The sequence below is a fragment of the Sphaerodactylus townsendi genome, linkage group LG04 (assembly GCF_021028975.2).
Source record: "Sphaerodactylus townsendi isolate TG3544 linkage group LG04, MPM_Stown_v2.3, whole genome shotgun sequence".
In the NCBI taxonomy this organism is placed as follows: domain Eukaryota; kingdom Metazoa; phylum Chordata; class Lepidosauria; order Squamata; family Sphaerodactylidae; genus Sphaerodactylus; species Sphaerodactylus townsendi.
The window spans coordinates 9,891,732-9,913,027 of record NC_059428.1 but is presented as its reverse complement, the minus strand read 5'-3'; the positions used below and the strand labels follow the sequence as shown (position 1 = coordinate 9,913,027).

At 46.8% G+C, this 21,296-nt stretch overlaps 1 protein-coding gene across 1 annotated transcript in view; it reads left to right on the top strand.

Moving 5' to 3' along the window:
• The first annotated feature begins 14,788 nt into the window (after positions 1-14,788).
• Positions 14,789-21,296, top strand: part of TENM4 (teneurin transmembrane protein 4) — a 116,538-nt gene continuing 110,030 nt past the window's right edge. Inside the window, exons 1-2 of the mRNA XM_048494008.1 lie at positions 14,789-14,984; positions 19,458-19,618. Of these exons, the coding sequence (XP_048349965.1) occupies positions 14,789-14,984; positions 19,458-19,618 (357 nt within the window). The remainder of the gene's footprint in view (positions 14,985-19,457; positions 19,619-21,296) is intronic.

The following is a 21,296-nucleotide window of genomic DNA, read 5'->3' as shown; positions in this document are numbered from 1 at the left end:
TAATTGTCTCACGAAGGGCAAAAAGGCAGGTATCCATACTCTACTTCTCCATTTTCTCCAAAAGTGGCATTCAAGAGCCACTTTGATTCGTAAAATTGGCACAAAGAGAGGAAGCGCCCCAGGGCATTAATGAATATTCTCTTCCTCCACACACAGGCATATGCTTATACACACACATACACCAGCAACATGTGAGGTCCGATGCTGTATCTAGCAGATGATTCCACTTGAGCGGCTTCCTGAGACGTTGTGTTTGCTGCGTCTTCAATGTGCCGAATTACCGGAAGGTTCTCCCGTTTTCGGCCTAGATTTCAGTCATTAATCTGCCCTCCCATCTCACTTATGAATACGCATCTCCTGCTTTCGTTTACCTACTAGATGTTGGAAGGGAATCTAGACTTGAAAGATGAGTGGGGGGATTCTTCTCAGGGTCGTGGCCTTGCTAGATGGGTGGTCTTCCTGAGCCAAGGCAAGAGCGGAAGGGCAGGGAGGGAAACGGGAAAATACGAGGAGTCATCTGAGAGCCAGATTGAGAGGAGTGTGGGAATGGTGCCCAAACTTCGAGCAGGAACGCTCCGCAGCCCTAGTTATAGATAAGAGCAGAGTACTTGGCAGGAAGGAAGCAAAATGAGACGGTTTTCGCTGAAAATCATCCCTGGCCCCAAAATCACATTTCCCTCCCGCTTCTGAAGTTGCCGACAGTTCTGAGGAGTTGGAGCTGTCTGCTCGGGCCGCTGAGACTTCCGAGCAGATTTTATGCTCTTGGTGTGATCTCAGATCAGCTGTTTCAGCTCTCTTTCCCCCGGCTGGGTTGCTTCATCTCTTCCTCGTACTTGCCCCCCTCCCCAAGAGGTTAATTCCTAGCAGCAGAGCGTTGCTTCAAAGATCGCTGTGAAAGCGCGTCAGCTCACGACTGCCGTTGAGACCGAGCGAGAACACAGAAACTTTCCCCAAAACTAAGAATCCGGCAGAAGAGTTTACAGTGTCCCAGACATGGGCTTAACGGTCAATATTGTTTCCCATACACTGCCTTCTTAGGGAGTCACCAGTGTATCTATTATGAAATAGTGATAGCAATTGTGTGCCATGCTGGCAGGGGTTGATGGGAATTGTAGTCCATGAACATCTGGAGAGCCACAGGTTGCAGACCCCAATGCTTTGAATCAGCTTTGAAAACGGGTAGGGAAGAATTAAGGGATACGAACTGCCAGTTTCCTGGAAGAGAGGGAAAGAACCCGCCCCTTTTGCTGACATTATTCTGGAAAGAAAGAAAGAAAGAAAGAAAGAAAGAAAGAAAGAAAGAAAGAAAGAAAAAGAAAGAAAGAAAGAAAGAAAGAAAGAAAGAAAGAAAGAAAGAAAGAAAGAAAGAAAGAAAGAAAGAAAGAAAGAAAGAAAAGATTATGTGGTTGTCCCCCTAGGGGAAAGATCTTCAAACCCCCTTCCATTTATTCTGAGCTGATCTTGCTCTGTAGGCCCAGAATGAATAGACAGAGGGTGATCTCCCAGTTCTTTGGCCTCAGGGGTTTCTGCTCCATCCCGTTTTTTCTTGCTTTCCTGCTACCCTTGCTTGGCCCGTCTGTTGTTGCCGGTTCCCCGTCTCCAGCTTCCCTTCCCCTCCCAGTACCGCAACCTCCTTTCCTTTGCCTCTGTGTCTTCCTGCACTGTCTTTGTACTAAGCTGTACTGCACTTGACTCAATCCTATACTTTAAATGTCCTGTCTTTTATCTCCCCCCAAGCTCACTATCTGGATAAGGTAGTGAAAGGTATGGCGTTCTTCCTTCCTCTTTTTTCTCCCCTGTTTGTCGTTGTGGTCTGAATCAAGTCCACCCCCCCCCCCAAAAAAAACCCCAAACCAAACTGAACCTAGGTCACATCTATTCTCCATTTCATCATATTCGCTTGCCTGATGCCCAGAAAGGCTGACTTTGGGGGCATTTAGGCCGGAAAACGAAAACGTCTCTGCGACACCATCTTTCTAGGCGTGCCATCATCTCACACTCACTTCATGTCGGTGTTTCCTCTTTCCTCTCCATCCCATTTCTCGTTGTCCCCCCAAACCCACCTAGCCTGGAGGAGAGGGGAGAAATTGACAGTGGTCATTGCAGCCATGTTTAAAACTTTTTTTAAAAGTTACGTGACTCAGGGGACGACGACCAGGTGAGTGTGTCTCGTTCTGTGAACTGTAGAGTCTGTTAGTTCTTAGCTTAAATGGAAGCAATCTTTACCCTGGCTTTTGTCCTTGGACCAACCCTCCAGCTCTGTTCAGCCAGGAATTATTGCTGTGAAAATCTTTAAAATATGTTGGGTGGTATCAGGGTATTATCAGGGTATCTGGGTATTGGGTGTTACCAGGGTATCTGGGTGAGCAGCTACTAATCATTATGGTCTATATGAAAATTTAGTCTTTTTACTTTTGCTTTCTACTTTTACTTTAAGATCAGGGCTAAATTAAGCTAGCGTGGAGCCCGTTGCATATGTTATAAAGTGCACATAAATATTAAAACATAAATTATTTATTCATATCATGTTATTAATGGCATGACATCCATAATGATTATGTACTCTACACAGTCACAGTAATTGGAAGCCACTGATATATGTCCACGTTAAATTTCCGACTCCACCAGGGAGGTACAGCTTTTTCGGCGAACCCAGGTTGAAACTGGTAAAGTGGGGAATCTCCGTCACTTCAATTCGCCCGTTCAGCCAATCACAGACGAATATATTGGGCGTGTGCGGAATGGGAGACTCACGCCGTCGAAAAGTACCCCCCCCCCCCGCTTCTGTAACGGAGGAATTGACCTAGGTCGGCAATTTCAGCCCGACGGGATGAACCTAGGTTGAGTTAGTGAGTGCGGAATCGCCCAAGGTGTCTGTTCTGGGGAGAGATAGGGGAAAAGTTTGTAAGCCGCTTTGTGACTCCATACAGGAGAGAAAGGTGGGATATAAATCATCCTCTGCCTCTTCTTCTTGGCTTCCTTGTGAGATAGGTTGCTGGACTGGATGGATCACTGGTCAAATCCATCAGGGCTCTTCTGGTGTTCTTGTCAAGGGAAAGCCTTGTCCTCTATGCCTTGTTGTTGGCCACTGTGTGAATCAGGAGGCCTGGCCAAGTGGACCACAGGTCTGATCCAGCAGGACTCTTCTGCAGTTCTTATCAAGGGAAGGCTTTGGGCCTACGCCCTGCTGTTGAACCTCCATAGCAACTGCTCGGCCATTGCGTGAGACGCATTTCTTTTCATGTTCTTACGAAAGTCAGATTTGAGGATTACTAAAATCAAAATGAGGTGAGATTCAATCCTTGATCCTCTTAAACTGGGTTTTGTTTTCGTTTCTGAAAACAGCGCTGTTCATTTTACACACACACACCCGCAATGTCTCGCCATTAAAGCTATTCCTGAACAATCTTTATTTTTCAGGGGCCTCCTGGTGTGGAGCCGCAGTTTATTAATTTAATTTGTGAAATTAGAGCCCAAATGGCCAAATTGATTTTCCCCCGGTGTTTTTTTTTTAAAAAAACCTGGAAAATATTACCGGCCATTTCAAAATGTGCAGCTAATTATATATCATTAGGTGCCTGGGCCACAGGGAACTAATGCCTTCTTGATACGTCTGACAAGCTGACAATAATCCTGATTGAATTGGACACACACATCCTTTCGAAATTACTCCTCTGTTGTAGTAGCACAACTACGCGTAGTGTGAGGCCCGCATTTGCAGAGCTCAAACTGATAAAGCACCTTTGCCTGTCAGAAAGCATTGAGTACCACATGGGCCTCTTCCGCACAAGAAGGAGGAGGAGGAGGAGGAGGAGGAGGAAGAGGAGGAGGAGGAGGAGGAGTTGTTTGGATTTATATCCCCCCTTTCTCTCCTGCAGGAGATTCAAAGGGGCTGACAATCTCCTTGCCTTCCCCCCTCACAACAAACACCCTGTGAGGTAGGTGGGGCTGAGAGTGCTCCGAGAAGCTGTGACTAGCCCAAGGTCACCCAGCTGGTGTGTGTGGGAGTGCCCAGGCTAATCTGAATTCCCCAGATAAGCCTCCACAGCTCAGGCGGCAGAGCTGGGAATCAAACCTGGTTCCTCCAGATTAGATACACAAGCTCTTAACCTCCTACGCCACTGGAGCTCTTAACCTCCTACGCCATGAGCTCTTAACTGCTTCTACGCCAAAGCCAGTAAACACGGGTGTAAGACGCTTTAAAAACCCATTTGGGGGGAAGACTTCACACAGATCCCGTCCCCAAAACGAGTCTGCCCCGGGTTATTTCCCCCAACCTATTTTTTTTTAATCACTAAACAAGCGATCCTTTTCAAAAATCCCGGGTTGCAGCCGCTTGCAAGTGAACGGCCAGGCAGGAGGTGTTTTATTAGCCTCCCTTTTCTTTTTAAAAAACATTCGTGGCTTACATCTGCGTAGCTATGCAGGTGCAAATGGTCACATCGTGGGATATCGGCATGGCTGTGGAGGTTCACGTGTGCATTTCTGCATAGCTAGGGATGGGTGGGAAGTAATTTTACAAAATAGACGCGTCTCTGTGCAAAGGCACGCCATGCAAACCTGGATTGTTTCCGTGGGCGCCAATCGCTGCCTGCACGGATGCATGTGAACGCAAAAACAGGAAAACGGGTGCTTTTAGCCCGACTGCAACCCGTTATACATTTGCTGTGTGGAAGGGGCAGATGGTTATAGCCGCACGTCAATAACAGGTAGGGGAGATATTCTGCAAGGAATGGACTCCTATCCTGCTATATGAATGAGGTCGGGTTTGTTTAGTTATCCATATGTTTGTTTCTTTGGCTGATTCCGCATGGGCCAAAAACAGCAGTGTGAAAACGGTGTGAAAATGGCATAAAAGGGTTTAAAACGGTGTAAAAGGGATTATACTGTTTTCACACCATTTTCACACTGCTGTTTTTGGCCCATGCGGAATCAGCCTTTGTTCGTTTGTTTTGTCTTCCAAGTTATAGCCAGCTTATGGCGACCCTATCGGATTTTCAAGGCAAGAGACGTTCAGAGGTTGTTGGCCATTGCCTGCCTCTGCGTAGGAAACTCGAACTTTCTTGGCGGTCTCCCATCCGAGTACTAACCAGCGTCAACCGTGCTCAGCTGCCAAGATCTGCCAAGATCAGACTAGCCTGGGCCTGCCAGCACAGGGCCAAATAATTCAATTGTGTGTTCCTGCATTGCAGGGGGTTGGACTAGATGGCCCTTGGGGTCTCTGCCAACTCTATGGTTCTATGTATAGGATTGCAGTATTTAATTGGTTGACTTTTTAAAAAAATAGTAGTTGATTTAAAAAAGAGATCTTCTGAATAATCAAAGAACCATTTTTTAAAAGTTTGTCTAATATTCAAAAAAAATCCAAGTTTGTGGAGGCCACTTAAAAGATGTAGTTCTAGAGGTGGGATCCAGCAGGTTCTCACCAGTTCCCGAGAGTGGGTTACTAATTATTTGTGTGTGCCGAGAGGGGGTTACTAATTGGGTCTGCTTTTCCGTTAGAAATTCCATTAGGTCCAAAAATCATAAAGTCCTGTTGTTTCCTATGTGGCTGGTTAGCGAAGGTAGAAAACGGGATAATTCTCCCTGTTGGGCTGTTTTAAAAACATGTTTTAGAAATATGGTAAAGTTCCTTGTTGAAGGAAAGTATCCTTCTGTTGATTTCTAGAAACACAATTAAGTATTTGAAAGTATTAAGTATTTGACAGGCAGTCAATTAGAGGAGAAGTAGTTGTTTCTGATGTCAGTAGACGATAGGACTTGCTATAATGAGTTTAAATTATGGACAGAAAGATGCCAGCTGGAAATTAGGAACTTTTTTTTACAGTAAGAGTTTTTTTACAGTAACATAGAAATTATTAATGCCCCGCCCCCGGAATGCCCGGCCACACCCCGTCGTGCCCCGCCCAGCCCCCTTGGCGCTACGCCACTGTTTGAATCCCACCCCCATGGGAACCTGTTACTAAAATTTTTGGATCCCACCATTGTGTTGTTCCCTCTTTTTCCCCCACGAGGCTTCAAAGGCAAATATGAAATGGGCACGGGGGGGGGGGGGGTTTACACTTGGCTCTGTCTGTCATATTGGTCCAATGTAAACTCATCAAGGGACCACTGAGGGCACTTTCACACATGCGGAATAATGCACTTTCAATTCACTCCCAGTGCACTTTGCGTCTGGATTTGACTGTCCAGACCACCCCTATTATGTATCACTGGCCAGTCAGGACCGGGAAAAGTACTGCAAAGTCAGGACACAAAGTTACTTTGAAGATATATCGTCGAAGGCTTTCACGGTCAGAATCACTAGGGTGTGGTGGGTTTTCCGGGTTGTATGGCCGTGTTCCGGTAGCGTTTTCCCCTGACGTTTCTCCTGCATCTGTGGCAGGCGTCTTCAAATCCTCTGAAGATACCAGCCACAAATGCAGGAGAAACGTCAGGAGAAAATGCTGCCGGAACACGGACACACAACCCGGAAAACCCACAACACCCTTGCTTAAAAGAACTAGTCAAGGACTTGCCTCATTCAGACAGCAGCTTCTGAATTTGCAGTAGGCCCCCCCGGCTGTTCCTGCGTAACGATCGGGTGGCTGCAACCCTCCAGCCCAAATTTTTGACCTGTTGTCTGTCTCTTGTCTCTCGCGGACAGTCCTAAGGTGGAGGGTCAACCGGGACTACAAACAGAGACAGTAACAGGGGCCCAACAAACGCTAATCCTGAAGAATGAGCAAAGCCAATCTCGCAAGCCAATTAGCCTGCTAAGAGCAGAGACCACATCCACAAAGGATAGCGTTTGTTGCCAAATGTGGATTGAGGGGGAGGTGAGGCGCTTGCTTGGTGCCAGCCGAGCTCTCTTCTCTTAATTGCCCCAGGGGGACGAAATGCCCCTGAATTGTTTGATGCGGTATTTGTCAAAAGAGTCCTTTGTTGGATCAAGGAGCAGAAGGGCCTCTTTGGACTCCCTTTATGGAATAAGGACAGCAGCCAGCTTGAAAAAGAATCGGTAGGTCACCAGTAGACAGCACGATCAGAACCCCTTGCTCATATGATGTTTTGTATGTCCTGATTGCTCCAGATTTCCGCCTTTCATCTGAGGGAGGGGCAAAAAGTATATCAAAAGTTAAAGACAGGAAGAGGAAGGAGATGAAGACAAGATTTTCAAAAACTCTCTAAAAGTCCAGTTTCCTGGGATCTGTCCTTTTTTAAAAACAACAACAACAACAAAACAAGTTTTCTATAAAAATGCTTGCATTGTCCAGATAGTCTGAATCATCCCTTGCAGGCCGGGAAGTGGAAAGGAATGAGACTCAATAAAGTTTGCCGCAGGTTAAAAGGAATGTGTCTGCAGTAAACCTCTCCTTTTTACAATGCACCGTGGAGACATTGGCAATTGCTGAAACTTCCAGTGTATGTAATTCTTGGTTACGTGAGCAGAATGCACTGTTTGAAGTGAGCATTGCTCGTGTCCTTTAGTCTTTCTTAATTATTAACATGTTCCTGGTTGAAATCCCCAAATCAGTGATTGCTGTGAAGAAGAGTTTGGATTTATATCCCCCCTTTCTCTCTTGTAGGAAACTCAAGGGGCTTAGAAGGAAGAAGCAGACTCTTCTGTGGGAGACTCAAAGGGGTTTACAATCCCTTTCCCTTCCCCCCTCACAACAAACACCCTGTGGGTGGGGCTGAGAGAGCTCCGAAGAACTGTGACTAGAGTGCACAAGCGAATCTGATTCACCAGATAAGCCTCCACAGCTCATGTGGCAGAGTGGGGAATCAAATCAGGTTCCCCAGCCTAGAGTGCACCAGCTCTTAACCACTACACCACGCTGGCTCTCTGTGGCTGGAAATCCATTTTCCCTAACCTTTCTGCATGCCCTAGGTGAATTTATTCAGCTGAATCATACAGTGGATTGATAGAGCATGCTAACAACAACTTCATGAATCTCATTGTCGCATGGGTTACCAACCTTAAGGTAGGACCTGGAATTCTCCCAGATATAAAATCAAGGCGAATCACTGCACCATAGCTGTCTTTGCTTCTTCCCCCATGTGAAAAGAAAGAAGGGTTCAATCTGGGATCTTCTGTATGCCAAGCAGGCGTTCTACCACTGGGACACGGCCGCTCCTCTGTTGAATTGCTGCCACCCCAAGTCCTGTTTCAGTTTTTTAAAGGCTTAAAATCAGGAATGATCACGCTGCTCCTCAGTAGAATCATAGAATTGGAAGAGACCCCCAAGGGCCATCAAGTCCAACCCCCTGCAATGCAGGAGCACACATTCAAAGCACTCCTGCCAGATGGCCATCCAGCCTGTCTTTAAAAACCTCCAAAAATCACCACACTTCGAGGTAGTGCATTCCACTGCCGAACAGCCCTTACTGTCAGGAAGTTTTTTCCTAATGTTAGGTGGAATTTCTTTCCCTTCACCTTGAACCCATTAGAATCATGAAATCATAGAGTTGGAAGAGACCCCCAGGGCCATCAAGTCCAACCCCCCTGCAATGCAGGAACACACAATCAAAGCACTTCTGACAGATGGCCATCCAGCCTCTCTTTAAAAACCTCCAAAGAAGGAGATTCCACCACCCTCTGAAGTAGTGCATTCCACTGTCAGACAGCCCTGACGGTCAGGAAGTTCTTCCTGATGTTTAGGTGGAATCTCTTTTCCAGTCTCTGGAGCAGCAGAAAACAAGCTTTCTCCCTCACCAACCTGACATCCCTTCAAATATCTAAACAGGGCTATCATGTCACCTCTTAACCTTCTCTTCACCAAACTAAATATACCCAGCTCCCTAAGTCTCTCCTCGTAGGGCACGGAATCCAGACCTTTGACCATTTTGGGTCCTCTAGACCAGTGATGGCGAATCTTTTCGAGACCGAGTGCCCAAATTGCAACCCAAAACCCACTTATTTATCGCAAAGTGCCAACACGGCAATTAAATACTGAGGTTTTAGTTTAGAAAAAACTAAAATGGTTGGCTCCAAGGTGCGCATTACTTGGGAGTAACCTTAGTGAGGCAACCATGCAACGCTTCAAATCCGTGAATCACAACCCTAGGAGGGTTTACTCAGAAACAAGCCCCATTTCCAACAGCTGAACTTACTCCCAGGTAAAGGATCGTGCCCAGGCCAGCCTAGATTTGTATGTGTAGGGCGGGTTATTTTTTCACCCCCTTCCACATGACGAACTCTGTGCACACGTGCCCACAGAAAGGGCTCTGAGTGCCATCTCTGGCACCCGTGCCATAGGTTCGCCACCGCTGCTCTAGACCCATTCCAGCTTGTTCAATTCACCCTCATTTTGTGTTGTGTCTGAAGGGAACCATGCCCAGGTAAATGGTAGAGTTATCCTCACATCCCTATAGATATATGTAAATAATAATAATTGAGTGCTGTCAAGTTGTAACCTACTGGCGTTTCAAGACACGAGCAGAGGTGGTTCGGTTCGCCGTTTACCTCAGCTGAGGAGTTCGTTGGTGGTCTCCCATCCAAGTGCGAAGCATGGCCAACCCTGTTTAGCTTCTGAGCTCTGACAAGCTCGGGCTAGTCTGGGCTATTCAGACAGCTGCCTATAAATGAGGGTCACGTTAAAAAACAAACAGGGATCTGCAGAGGACAAGAAAATCAGTATCCTCAGTAAAATGTAGTGTTGGGCGACCTTTAAATCCTAGCCTCCCTCTTTCTCACTACGCCTCCCCCTTCTCTCTGCCACAAACGTTAACTTTTCCCACAATTTCCATCGCGCCCATCTGGAATCATTTCCTTTCCCACCAAAGCCCTCCTCCTCTTCTCCCTTGCTGGGGGGGGGGGGACAAAAGAACCCCCCCCCATCTCGCACCCGTCCCGCTTTCAACATCCGCCTCTAATCTTTAAATCAGATCTCAATTGGAGATGCCACGTCTGTAGGAGGAGCTTTCTGGGGGGATTTAGAAGGCTTATGGCTGGGACTAATTAAAGACCTTTAATTGCTCAGATCATTAGCAGCAGATCATTCCGGCTACCAGTCTTGAAAAGTTGCGAGGGAATCGTTTGCTAATCCAGGTAAACAGCCTTACCGGACCAGGCGCGCGGGGGCGGGGTGGGTGGGATGTCACTATGTTTGAAACAACCGGCTTGGCCCGATTGTTCCGCCCCTTGCTTCCAAGTGTGCTGCTGGTTGTTGCCGCTCGAACGTCGAGCGGAAAGCATCTGCGTCGAGGCACATCGGTGAAGCCTTTTCGCGGAGGAACGGTTTGAATGGCCCGTTATCCTGACCATGTTGCAGCAAGATGGAGGCTGCGCACGCGTTGAGTAATAAAGTTGACAACCACAGGGTAGAAAGTTAATGGGGATTTAGTGGGGGGGGGGGCTGAGCAGGGTGAGTTTAAGGATGGTCCTCAGTGCAGTGTAATGCCAGAAGCCCCTTCCGCACATGCAGAATAATGCGCTTTCAATCCACTTTCAATGCACTTTGCAGCTGGATTTTACTGTGCAGAATAGCAAAATCCACTTGCAAACAATTTTGAAAGTGGATTGAAAGTGCATTCTTCTGCACATGCAGAAGGGGCCAGAGAGTGGCACAAATTCCCTAAAAGGTCTCTAAAGCAGTGGTTCTCAACCTTCCGAACGCCGCGACCCTTTAATACAGTTCCTCATGTTGTGGTGACCCCCAACCAGAGGTGGGATCCAGCAGGTTCTCACAGGTTCCCGAGAGTGGGTTACTAATTATTTGTGTGTGCCGAGAGGGGGTTACTAATGGGTGATTTTGCCACGTGATTTTTGCCTTAGTTACGCCCCTCCTCTCAGCAGTAGCGCGCAGAACTTGAATCAGTCTAGCAGGAGGTGCACCGGCGTGCGTGGCAGCCTGCGCCTGCGTGCATTCGTTTCCCACCCAAGGACCGGCGCAGCAGCTGCTTCCTTGCCACAGCCCCACCCAGGAATGCCCCGCCCCCGTCGTGCCCCGCCCAGCCCCATTGGCGCTACGCCACAGTTTGAATCCCACCACCATGGGAACCTGTTACTAAAATTTTTGGATCCCACCACTGCCCCCAACCGTAACATTTATCCATTTTACAGATTATCCATTTTACAGAACACTGACGCAGAGAGTCTTAGGCGACCCCCGTGAAAGGGCCGTCTGAGCCCCAAAGGGGTCCCGATCCCCAGGTTGAGAACCACTGCCCTAAAGCGTTTTCAGTCCCCCTGTTTACAGTGAAATATGTCTGCACTCAACCCCTTGAAATGATTTCTGTCTGCCATTATGTGATTTCCCCCCCCCCTTTTTTTAGTTTTGTGTTGAATTGATGCGTCAATGCACAGCCTTATGCCGCATTCTCTACCTCTCGTATAGGGGATGCTTCGAAGATTGCCCCCCCCCCTCCATAAAAGAACAAACAGAGACATGCTGCAAATAAATAGGCAAGAGGGAGCTGAGAGAGCTCAGAAAACGGTGCCAGGGAGGAAGTTCAAAGAAGGAGAGAAGTATGGGAAATATCGTCAATAGATCGCACAGGAACCGAAGTTGTTTTCAAAACATTTCAGCCGAAGAATCATTTAAAAACATTTTGAGGCTGAAAATAAAACATTTTGAGGTAAAAAAAATTTGAGGTGAAAACAATGCGGAACTCCATGGCGTTTCTGCCTCAAATCATTTTGAAAGGTTTCCTCCAGAAGGTTTGAAAGGTTTTGAAAGGTTTCATTTCCTCCAGAAGAACTGCTGTCTGTAGTTCTCTGTAGATCTCTTGGATCTCCCGATCCCACCAGGGTTTGGCAGACCTAGTGAGCAGATTTCCTTCTGTTTTAACTCTACAACCCTCCAAACGCTATTGTTTAACCCAACAGCCCTCATCCATAACAAGAACATCATCCTAACAGATACATCATTCATATAACGCCCCACACCTTCCTTGCTTTATTCAGAACCAATAAATGTTCTAACGCTGTGAATGTGAAACAATTTCAGATTTTGTAAGACAAACGGTATACATTTAAGGGTAGACCTGTGTTTTTTGTGCCTAAGAATTTGAAAGAGGTTGAGTAATGTTATGAGTAGTCATCATTTTTAAAAAAGTTGAGACTTTTTGTTGGCGTTGGCTGGGGATGTGAATAGAAATAATGCCGGAGGGAGGTCAACAGAGGCCTCTTCCGCACACACAGAATAATACACTTTCAATCCACTTTCAATGCATTTTTTGCAGCTGGATTTTACTGTGTAGCAAAATCCACTTGCAAACAGTTGCGAAAGTGGATTGAAAATGCATTATTCTGCATGTGCGGAAGGGGCCAGAGGGTTGGATACAGCCAGTTTTTTGCTGGTAAAAGAAGGAGAAGCCGTCCTTTCAGACTACTGAGAAGTCTTTGCCAGGAATTGTGGGGCTCAGATGGTTAAAAGCCACAGGGGATGGGATCTACAACGAGGAGATGGATTAAGCAAGACGGAGCTGAAAAGCTGGTTGGATCCAACCTTGAAGCAAGTAATTATTTCTGTGTTCGATGGAAATGTGATAAAATATGAGAATTCCGTGCAAAATAAATCACAAGGTCAGTGGCTGTTATTTTTCCCCCTCAACTATCTCTGGCTCACAACCTTGCTTTGTTATGATACAAAGGTGGGCAAATTAGAAGCCAAAGAGCACATTGGCATGGGTGAAAAAAAAAGTCATGAAGATGATTTCTCTGTCGTTCCTTCCGCGCAGCAAATGTATAACGGGTTGCAGTCGGGATAAAGGAACCTGTTTTCCTGTTTTTGCGTTCACGTGCATCTGTGCAGGCAATGATTGGAGCCCACGGAAATAATACGGGTTGCTGTCGCGCCTTTGCACGGAGATGCATCTATTTAATTTACTTCCCACCGATGTGTAGCTACGCAGGCGTGTACAAATTGACCCCCACAGCCATGCCAATGTCTCACGATGTGACCCATCTGCACCTGCGTAGCTACGCAGATATAAGCCACACAAAAAAATTTTTAAGGGAAAGGGAGGCGAATAAAGCGCCTCCGGCCCAGCCTTTCGCTCACTGCAGCTCCAAACAGGGATTTTTGAAGAGACTCACTGGTTTAGGGATTTTAAAATAAAACGGATTTGGGGAAAATGACATGGAGCAAATGTAACCTCTGTGGGTTCTGTGGGGCAGAACTTGGAATGAGTTTGCAACAACAAATTTTTTAAAAAAACATGGTTTACTTTCTTAACATATAACATCAAACATCAACATTTAACATCACACTTCAAGGTTCTGTTCAGGTTTCATTTTCAAATCCTTATATTTACAGTCTGCTGATATTGCCAAGTCCAATTCTTCTCTGCAAGTGGGTTGGCTCCTGTAGACTCCAAGGGCTTGGTGAACAGGATTCAACATGATGAAGGTTTCCAGGAGAAATCTCACCCTTTACAAACACAAAAAACCCTGAAACAATAAACTCCAACATTTACAACATAGCAAAAATAAACAACTGCCTTCCCAGTAGTTCCCAACAACATTGCAGTTTACCTTAACAAGGTGTTAAGGGACTATACAAATCAAGGTCCGAGTCTGGTAGCCTTGTCTCCTCCAAACTACATGAGCTCTGCAGCCTCTTGCTGCTTTGAGTCTCCACCCCTTTCTGGGTCAACTCATTCTGAGCATGGGGGTTACACAAACTCGTTTGGGGGAGGGCGGGATCTGTTCTAAGTCCCTCTCCCCCAAAATGGTTTTTTAAACATCCTATACCCATTCATATTAGCATGTGCGGAAGGGGCCTATTATAAATTGTTGATGTCACCCAAAGTCAGTGAGCTGTATACTGTAGTTCCACTAAAGGAGGCGTCTTCCATTTCAGAAAGACTTTCATCTTTGGGGGCGGGGGGAGCTTCATCAGACCAAAGCATTCCTTCTTCCCCCAATGGAAGGAAACTATTACATCCAGATCAATAAATCACACACACACCTTTCCCCCATATGCTTGCACCTTTTCGTTCCTCACCTTTATTGGCTTTCTGAAAATGTATCTGTATGAAACCAGGCACAAAATTTATGTATGAATGCATAGGGGGGGAAAGTGAAACAGTCCAGTCATTGGAAAGTAGAGGCAGAGGTTGTGCTAACCGTACTTAGTGGGCCAGGAAGAACTCACAACAATCGTGGAAATAGTTCAATGACTTGAATTATGCATGGATTTGAAATGTGAAAAACAAAAACTAATATTTTTTTTTAACCAGGGCAAAAATACTGATCGTATATTTTTGGAATAAAGAAACGTGGAGTTATTTTGAGGCGGGGCCAGAGTTTCTTTCCCCTGGAGATTGTTCTAATGGTCTTCAAATTCTTTTGTATGAAAATGAGAAAGGGTATTTCAAAACGAACATAAAAATACTGGGGTGCTGTTTGGTTTCCGGGCTGTATGGCCATGTTCTACAGCCCGGAAACTGGACAGCACCCCAGTGATTCCGGCCGTGAAAGCCTTCGACAATACATTGAACATAAAAATACATCTGATGGACCGGGATGTGTTGCAAGAGACGTGAATGTCAAATGAGGGTGAAAAATGACTCAATATTATTTAAAAAAAAGAATTTCTCCGGGAGATACCCAGAACCAGTAGGTTGGGTTCTGGGGATTCATTCCATGAAGGGCATGGCGGGGGGGGGGGGGGGGTTCTCTGCTTGATCCTCTTGCATTTGGCAGACCACTACTTGCGCCAGAGAAAACAGGATGACTCGGTAGAATACAAATACACTCCTATGAAAACAAAGCGGGCAGTAAGATTGCGCAAATGCCTTTTTTGCATAGAAAGGCTGCCCTGTAATCTCAGCGCTGCCCCCACATTCTCATCTTCGAATGGTTTTCACAGAGCAACAGGACTTGTCTTCTCCTTTTGTCCTCACAGAGGGATGTCCTGGCTTGTGCAACGGCAACGGCAGGTGCATGCTGGACCTGAATGGGTGGCACTGCGCCTGCCAGCTGGGCTGGAGAGGAGCGGGCTGCGACACTTCCATGGAGACGGCGTGCGGCGACGGGAAAGACAACGACGGAGGTAGGTGTCCGCGCCAGTTCAGTTTGCTGTGTGTTTGAGTTGGTTTGAGGACCAAGGAAAGGCTTGAAGGCTGTTGGGAAGGGCCATAGAGTGGCACGCTGGCTCTTGACCTGTAAACATGGATGTGGGATCTTGGGTACACAAAGCCTGTGCTCCCTCTTCACTCCTCCCTGAATGCGGTGGCCTCTTCTTTTCCACAAGCACAGATGCATGATACAATCCTCATCTTAGCTGTTGTACTATGACAGCTTTGAGGAGGAAGAAGAGGAGGAGGAGGAGGAGGTGGCGTACAACAATATAAGGTTCAGGGTGGCGTACAACAATATAAGGTTCAGGGTGCCGTACAACAATATAAGGTTCAGGGTGCCGTACAACAATATAATAGCAAAATCAACCGGCATAATAGCAACAATAATCGTAATATCAGCACCAACATCAATAAACGTAATATCTCAAATATCAAAATATCAATAATCATGACATAATCAATATAATAACATTTCATAACATAGCAGCATAATGACATCATCACAGGGGCATAAAAACAGCATAACGACAGCATAGCAGCATAATAGCATAATAACAGATTATAACATCATAAACATAATAGTATAACATCAAACAATGAAAACAACAGTAGATATGACATGGCGAACAACGTGAGTAAGCTCAGATGGAGACTTTTCATTCCATTGAAAATCCCCAATTAAAAGCTTTGGTTAAAAGATACATAGTAGGCCTGGCACCTAAAAGAAACTAAAGTAGGCACCAAACTAGCCTCAAAGGGGAAGGGTGTTCCCGAGGCGAGATGCCACCACAGAAAATGCCCTGTCTGTCGTCTCCACCTGCCTCACCTCTGAATGCAGGGGCACAAAGGGGAGAAGAAGAAGAGTTTGGATTTATATCCCCCCTTTCTCTCTTGTAAGGAGACTCAAGGTGGCTTACAAGCTCCTTTCCCTTCCTCTCCCCTCAACAGACACCTTGTGAGGTGGGTGGGGCTGAGAGAGTTCTGAGAGAATTGTGACTCGCCCAAGGTCATCCAGCAGGAATGTAGGAGTGTGGAAACAAACCTGGTTCACCAGATAAGCTTCTGCTACTCAGGTGGAGGAGTGGGGAATCAAACCCAGTTCTCCAGATTAGAATCCACCTGCTCTTAACCACTACAGCCTGCTGGCTCTTTGGTATGGAGCTACACTATGGGTAGCTGGAAGAATGGGTGGAAGAATGGGTGGATGGATGGATGGATGGATGGATGGATGGATGGATGGATGGATGGATGGATGGATGGATGGATGGATGGATGGGTGGCCGGCCGGCCGGCCGGCCGGCCGGCCAGACGGACGGACGGACGGACGGACGGACGGACGGATGGATAGGAAGAGATGGATTTGTGGGCACATTTATATAGTTGGACCCAAGATAACATGCTCAAAGGGGAATTTTCAAAAGAGGACTTTCCCAATTCCATGTCCCATTTCAGGCCAAGGATTCCTCCCAACATTCTGCTCATGGGGGTCATGGGGGTCACAAACAGCATTAGGGTGGTGGCAGTTTGCAGCCAGAGGAAAGGATCAACAAAAGTCACCCCTCTCTTCCACCAATGGAAGGGCTGTTCTGCTAGCAGTAGAACACCTTTTTAAATCCACCCCATTACTTCACCAACCCTTTTGTACAGACAACACAAACAGGTTAAATGAACCCATGTTGCCCGTCTCGCCATTCGCAAAGTGGGTGCAGGTGCCATCCAGGATCACTGGGAACCCAGCGACAGGATGCCGGATGTTTCGCGCAGGAAATGCTTTGTTTCCCTGCGAAATGTGCATCCGAGAATCCCCCCACTCGAGAATCTCCCCTCCTGAGAATTGCCACTTCCACAAACTTACTGGCACAAAATGGTGGCCGCCTAGAGATTCGACCCTAATGGCGGCTGCCAACAGAATCCACCATAATTGTGGACAAAAGCGGGGGGTGGGGGGTGGAGGAACAGGACGTTTCCTAATTGCCATAGTTGGCACAGGCAACCAGGAAGCGTACGAAACACGGGTTAAAGGGGAAAAGTCTCTATACCGCCCTTCGGGGAAAAGTCTCTATACCGCCCTTCGGGGACGGGGCGGTATAGAAGCTTAAAGTATAAATAAATAAATAAATAAATTAGCAACTTTCATTTAACTCTGGTTCAGCAAAACAAAATGGGTTAGAAGCGTTTGGGGGGCGAGTTCTGTGGCAACTTCTCCGCCGTAACGCTCTTTTCACACCTCCCGACCCGTTACATTTTGCCCGTGTGGAATCGCCCCGCGTTGAGCAATGTCAGGCAAGTCTCGTATATGTAATGGGCTATTAACAGCAGCTTATCTAGTTACAAAGAAAACTCCAGTTGACTGTTAAGGTTTGGATTAGAGGTTAAGAGAGAGCCTGCTGCAAGGCATACGGAGGAATGCATAATTTGATTCTGTAAACCGCAGGGCTGCGCGACCCCCGTACTGCTCCTAGCCAGCTCCGGAGTGCAAAACTTTGTGTTCTTTCACGAGGAACCGGGAAAGCCAAGCCAAGCTTTGGATTCTCTGTTGCAAAAGGATCAGAGGTTGGGATTTTGTTTTTTTAATGTTATGGAATTCCTCAGATAGTTTCGCACATCTGGTGCGTTAACTAGCCCAAATTACTTCTCTTGCAAAAAAAAAAAAAAAGGTTTGGCAGCAGGGAACGGGGGCTAAGGGGAGAAGCATCTCCCCCCATCTCCGTTTCCCTCTCTGCAAAGAATACAAGCTGTAAAACAAAGACCACTTTCTTCTTTCTTTCACATGAAACTGGAGACCACGGCAAGCCTTTCTATTTATGGCAGGCTCAAGGCAGCAGAAGCCTTTGCCGCAGCCAGATGTGTAAAAGATTCAGATCCAAACAGTACTCTCCATGCCTGTGAATAGAAGAAGAAAGTTGGATTGATATCCCCCCCTTTCTCTCCTGTAGGAGACTCAAAGGGGCTTACAGTCAGTGGTGGGATCCAAAAATTTTACTAACAGGTTCCCATGGGGGTGGGATTCAAACAGTGGCGTAGCGCCAATGGGGCTGGGCGGGGCACGGCGGGGGCGGGGGCGGGCATTCCGGGGGCGGGGCATTAATAATTTCTCTGTTACTGTAAAGAACTCTTACTGTAAAAAAAAGTTCCTAATGTCCAGCTGGTATCTTTCTGTCCGTAATTTAAACTCAATGTAGCAAGTCCTATCGTCTACTGTCAACAGAAACAACGACTTCTCCTCTCATTGACTGCCTGTCAAATACTTAATACTTTCAAATACTTAATTTTGTTTCTAGAAATGAAAAGAAGGAGACTTTCCTTAAACAAGGAACTGTACCCTATTTCTAAAACATGTTTTTAAAACAGCCCAACAGGGAGAATTATCCCGTTTTCCACCTTCGCTAACCAGCCACATAGGAAACAACGGGACTTTATGATTTTTGGACCTAATGGGATTTCTAACGGAAAAGCAGACCCAATTAGTAACCCCCTCTTGGCACACACAAATAATTAGTAACCCACTCTCGGGAACTGGTGAGAACCTGCTGGATCCCACCTCTGCTTACAATCTCCTTTCCCTTCCTCTCCCCACAACAAACACCCTGTGAGGTGAGTGCAGCTGAGAGAGCTCAGAACTGTGACTAGCCCAAGGTCACCCGGCTGGCGTGTGTGGGAGCGCACAAGCTAATCTGAATTCCCCAGATAAGCCTCCACAGCTCAAGCTGCACAGCGGCGAATCAAACCCGGTTCCTCCAGATTAAAATTAGACAAAATAGGACCAAAAAAAGGTGGCGTTATTTCTCCAAGGAATGAGGGGCGTTTGCCTTTTTTGGAAGAGGCTACCCAGTCTACAAAACAAACAAAAATGTTGGCATTATCTTCATTGTTTAACACTGCGGTGGTACCTGTTCAGAAATGCATGTATTGGTCTATTAATTTCTGGCTTTCCGCAATGGACCTGCCCAAACACCTGGATGATATGTTAGGTTGAAAATGGCAGGAAGGTCATGCTAAGAAAAAAAAAGAACATCGATATGCATCCTGTTGCCCAATTAGTCCAGAGCATAGATGTCAAACTCGCAGCCCTCCAGATGTTATGGACTACAGTTCCCATCATCCCCTGCCAGCATGAAGCGTTAGCCGGCTGCTGGCGGGGAATAAAGGCAATCCATAACATCTGGAAGGCAATTGGCCCATCTATGCTCTGGACATGAAATAGGCTGGCAACAGGACCATATCGATGTTTTCACATCATGTTGTTGTTTTATGCCAGGGGTAGGGAACCTTTAACACTCAAAGAGCCATTTGGACCCGTTTTCAGCGGGAAAAGAAAACACTTGGAGCCGCAAATAATTTTTGACATTTAAAATAAAGATAACACTGTATATATTGGGGTTTTTTTTACCTTTTACTCCACCATTACTGAGGCGCATGGATGTACCAGCTCTGCTGCCCTGCAGGGCAAGTTGGGGCCCATGACTTGGCCTTGCCGTCCGGCCCGGAAACGCCGCCCGGCTTGAACGAGTGGGCAAGAGGGGCCAGCGGCTTTTTACCCAGCCGACCCGCGAGGCAATTGAAGATGCGCATACGTCCTGCTGCCTGCGGCGGGCAAGAGATGGCGGTGAAACCGACGCGCTGTCCGCCCGGAAAGTGCCGCCCATCCCCAGCGAGGCGGTAGAAAGCCGATGGCGCTAATGGCGATCTGCAGCAGGCAGTTGAATGCGCGCACCGCTGCAGAACTGAGCGGGAATGAAGCTGGCAGCTCGGCTCGTGGAGCCACAGTGCAAGGGCAGAAGAGCCGCGACCAATCTCGAGCCGCAGGTTTCCCTACCTGTTTTATGCTAATAAAAGGCACTGACTGAGCTGGCATTCGATGTTAAATAATATTGGGGTGAATTTCCTCCTGAAGGATTCTACTCACCTTGATGACACCTCCCACAGCTCAAAAGGCCCATCTATGTAATCAAGACTTACACCTCACCTAAGTTGACTGGAATCCACAGGAGGTTCTTTGAGTCTTGACAAATGGAAATTCATGCTGGAATGGTTGATCTGTCAGATAAGACAGGACTCTTCGTTGTAATAAAAGTATTTAATTTTTGCTAGTAGCACTTCCCTTCCTAGGAGAAACTTCTTTGTAAATGTGGGGTTTTTTCTTTCAACACCGGCGAAATAGCTACAGTGATCGCAGAATGTCAGGAAGGTGCCGTTTAATCGACCGTAATTCATTTCTCCCCGACGACTTCTTGGTGATATCTGATTTCATTTAGAAAAGGGAAGAAAGAAAATCAAAGCTTGCTAGAGAAAAAGACCGATGTCAATTGCTGTTCCTGTTTAGAGTTCACGTTTGAGGCCTGCCTTTATTTCTCTCTTTCTGAATGCCTCACAATACCAAGCAGCTCTTGAAGATTTCCCCCAACCTGAAGACGAGCTAATCCTATAACACCTATTAAAAGTCAAAGGGAAGCAGGCAAGCTGAATCCCAGACCCATTTTCTGAGATCACCGGAGCCCTAAAGATGTCAGTGGCAAAGACCCTTTGTCATACTTACACCTGATCGGGATAAAGGGGAAAGTAAAACAAAGCATCGCACAGACAGGAAGAAAAAGCAAGGTATAAAGGTTGTTTCATAGCATTTGTGCCTCGTAGCAGATGTTCCTCTGATGGTTTTCTCCTGAAAGACACTCTGCCCAGTTCAATGTTTTAAAGACAAATTCCTCATGGCCTTGGCCCGGAGCCTGGAGCAATGGGGAAACCAGGAAAGGGATGGAGTGGGAGGGGAGATATTGTTGTTCACAGGCCACGTGGCTTTGTGGCGACGGTGAGACACAGCTCCTTGCTTTCCGGGTTGAGCCGCGGTAGAATCTGTTCTTGAAGTGGTCCATCTTAACTCTGCACCGGGCCCTCCTCTGGCTGCAGCTCCTCCAGGGGCTCCGGGCAGACAAATGGTCTCTTTCCAAAGACCTGCCGACACACACATAAATTGCAAAATGTTTTGAACTCACAAAGTTCTTTATAGCAGTGGTGGCGTAACCTATGGCACGGGTTGCCAGAGGTGGCACTCAAAGCCCTCTCTGTGGGCACATGCAAACAGAGTCCCCACACACATTAATAATAATACTACACACACATCTAGGCTGGCCTGGAAACAGGATTATTAACATTAAACCTAAGACCTAGTTTGAGGGAAGCAGTGTAGGTAACCCTGTTAAGTGCTGTTAAACCCCGCTGATTTTCATGCAAAGAACTAAAGCGCTGATCCTTTACCTTGGGAGTAAGCTTTCGGTTGCGCTGGCAAT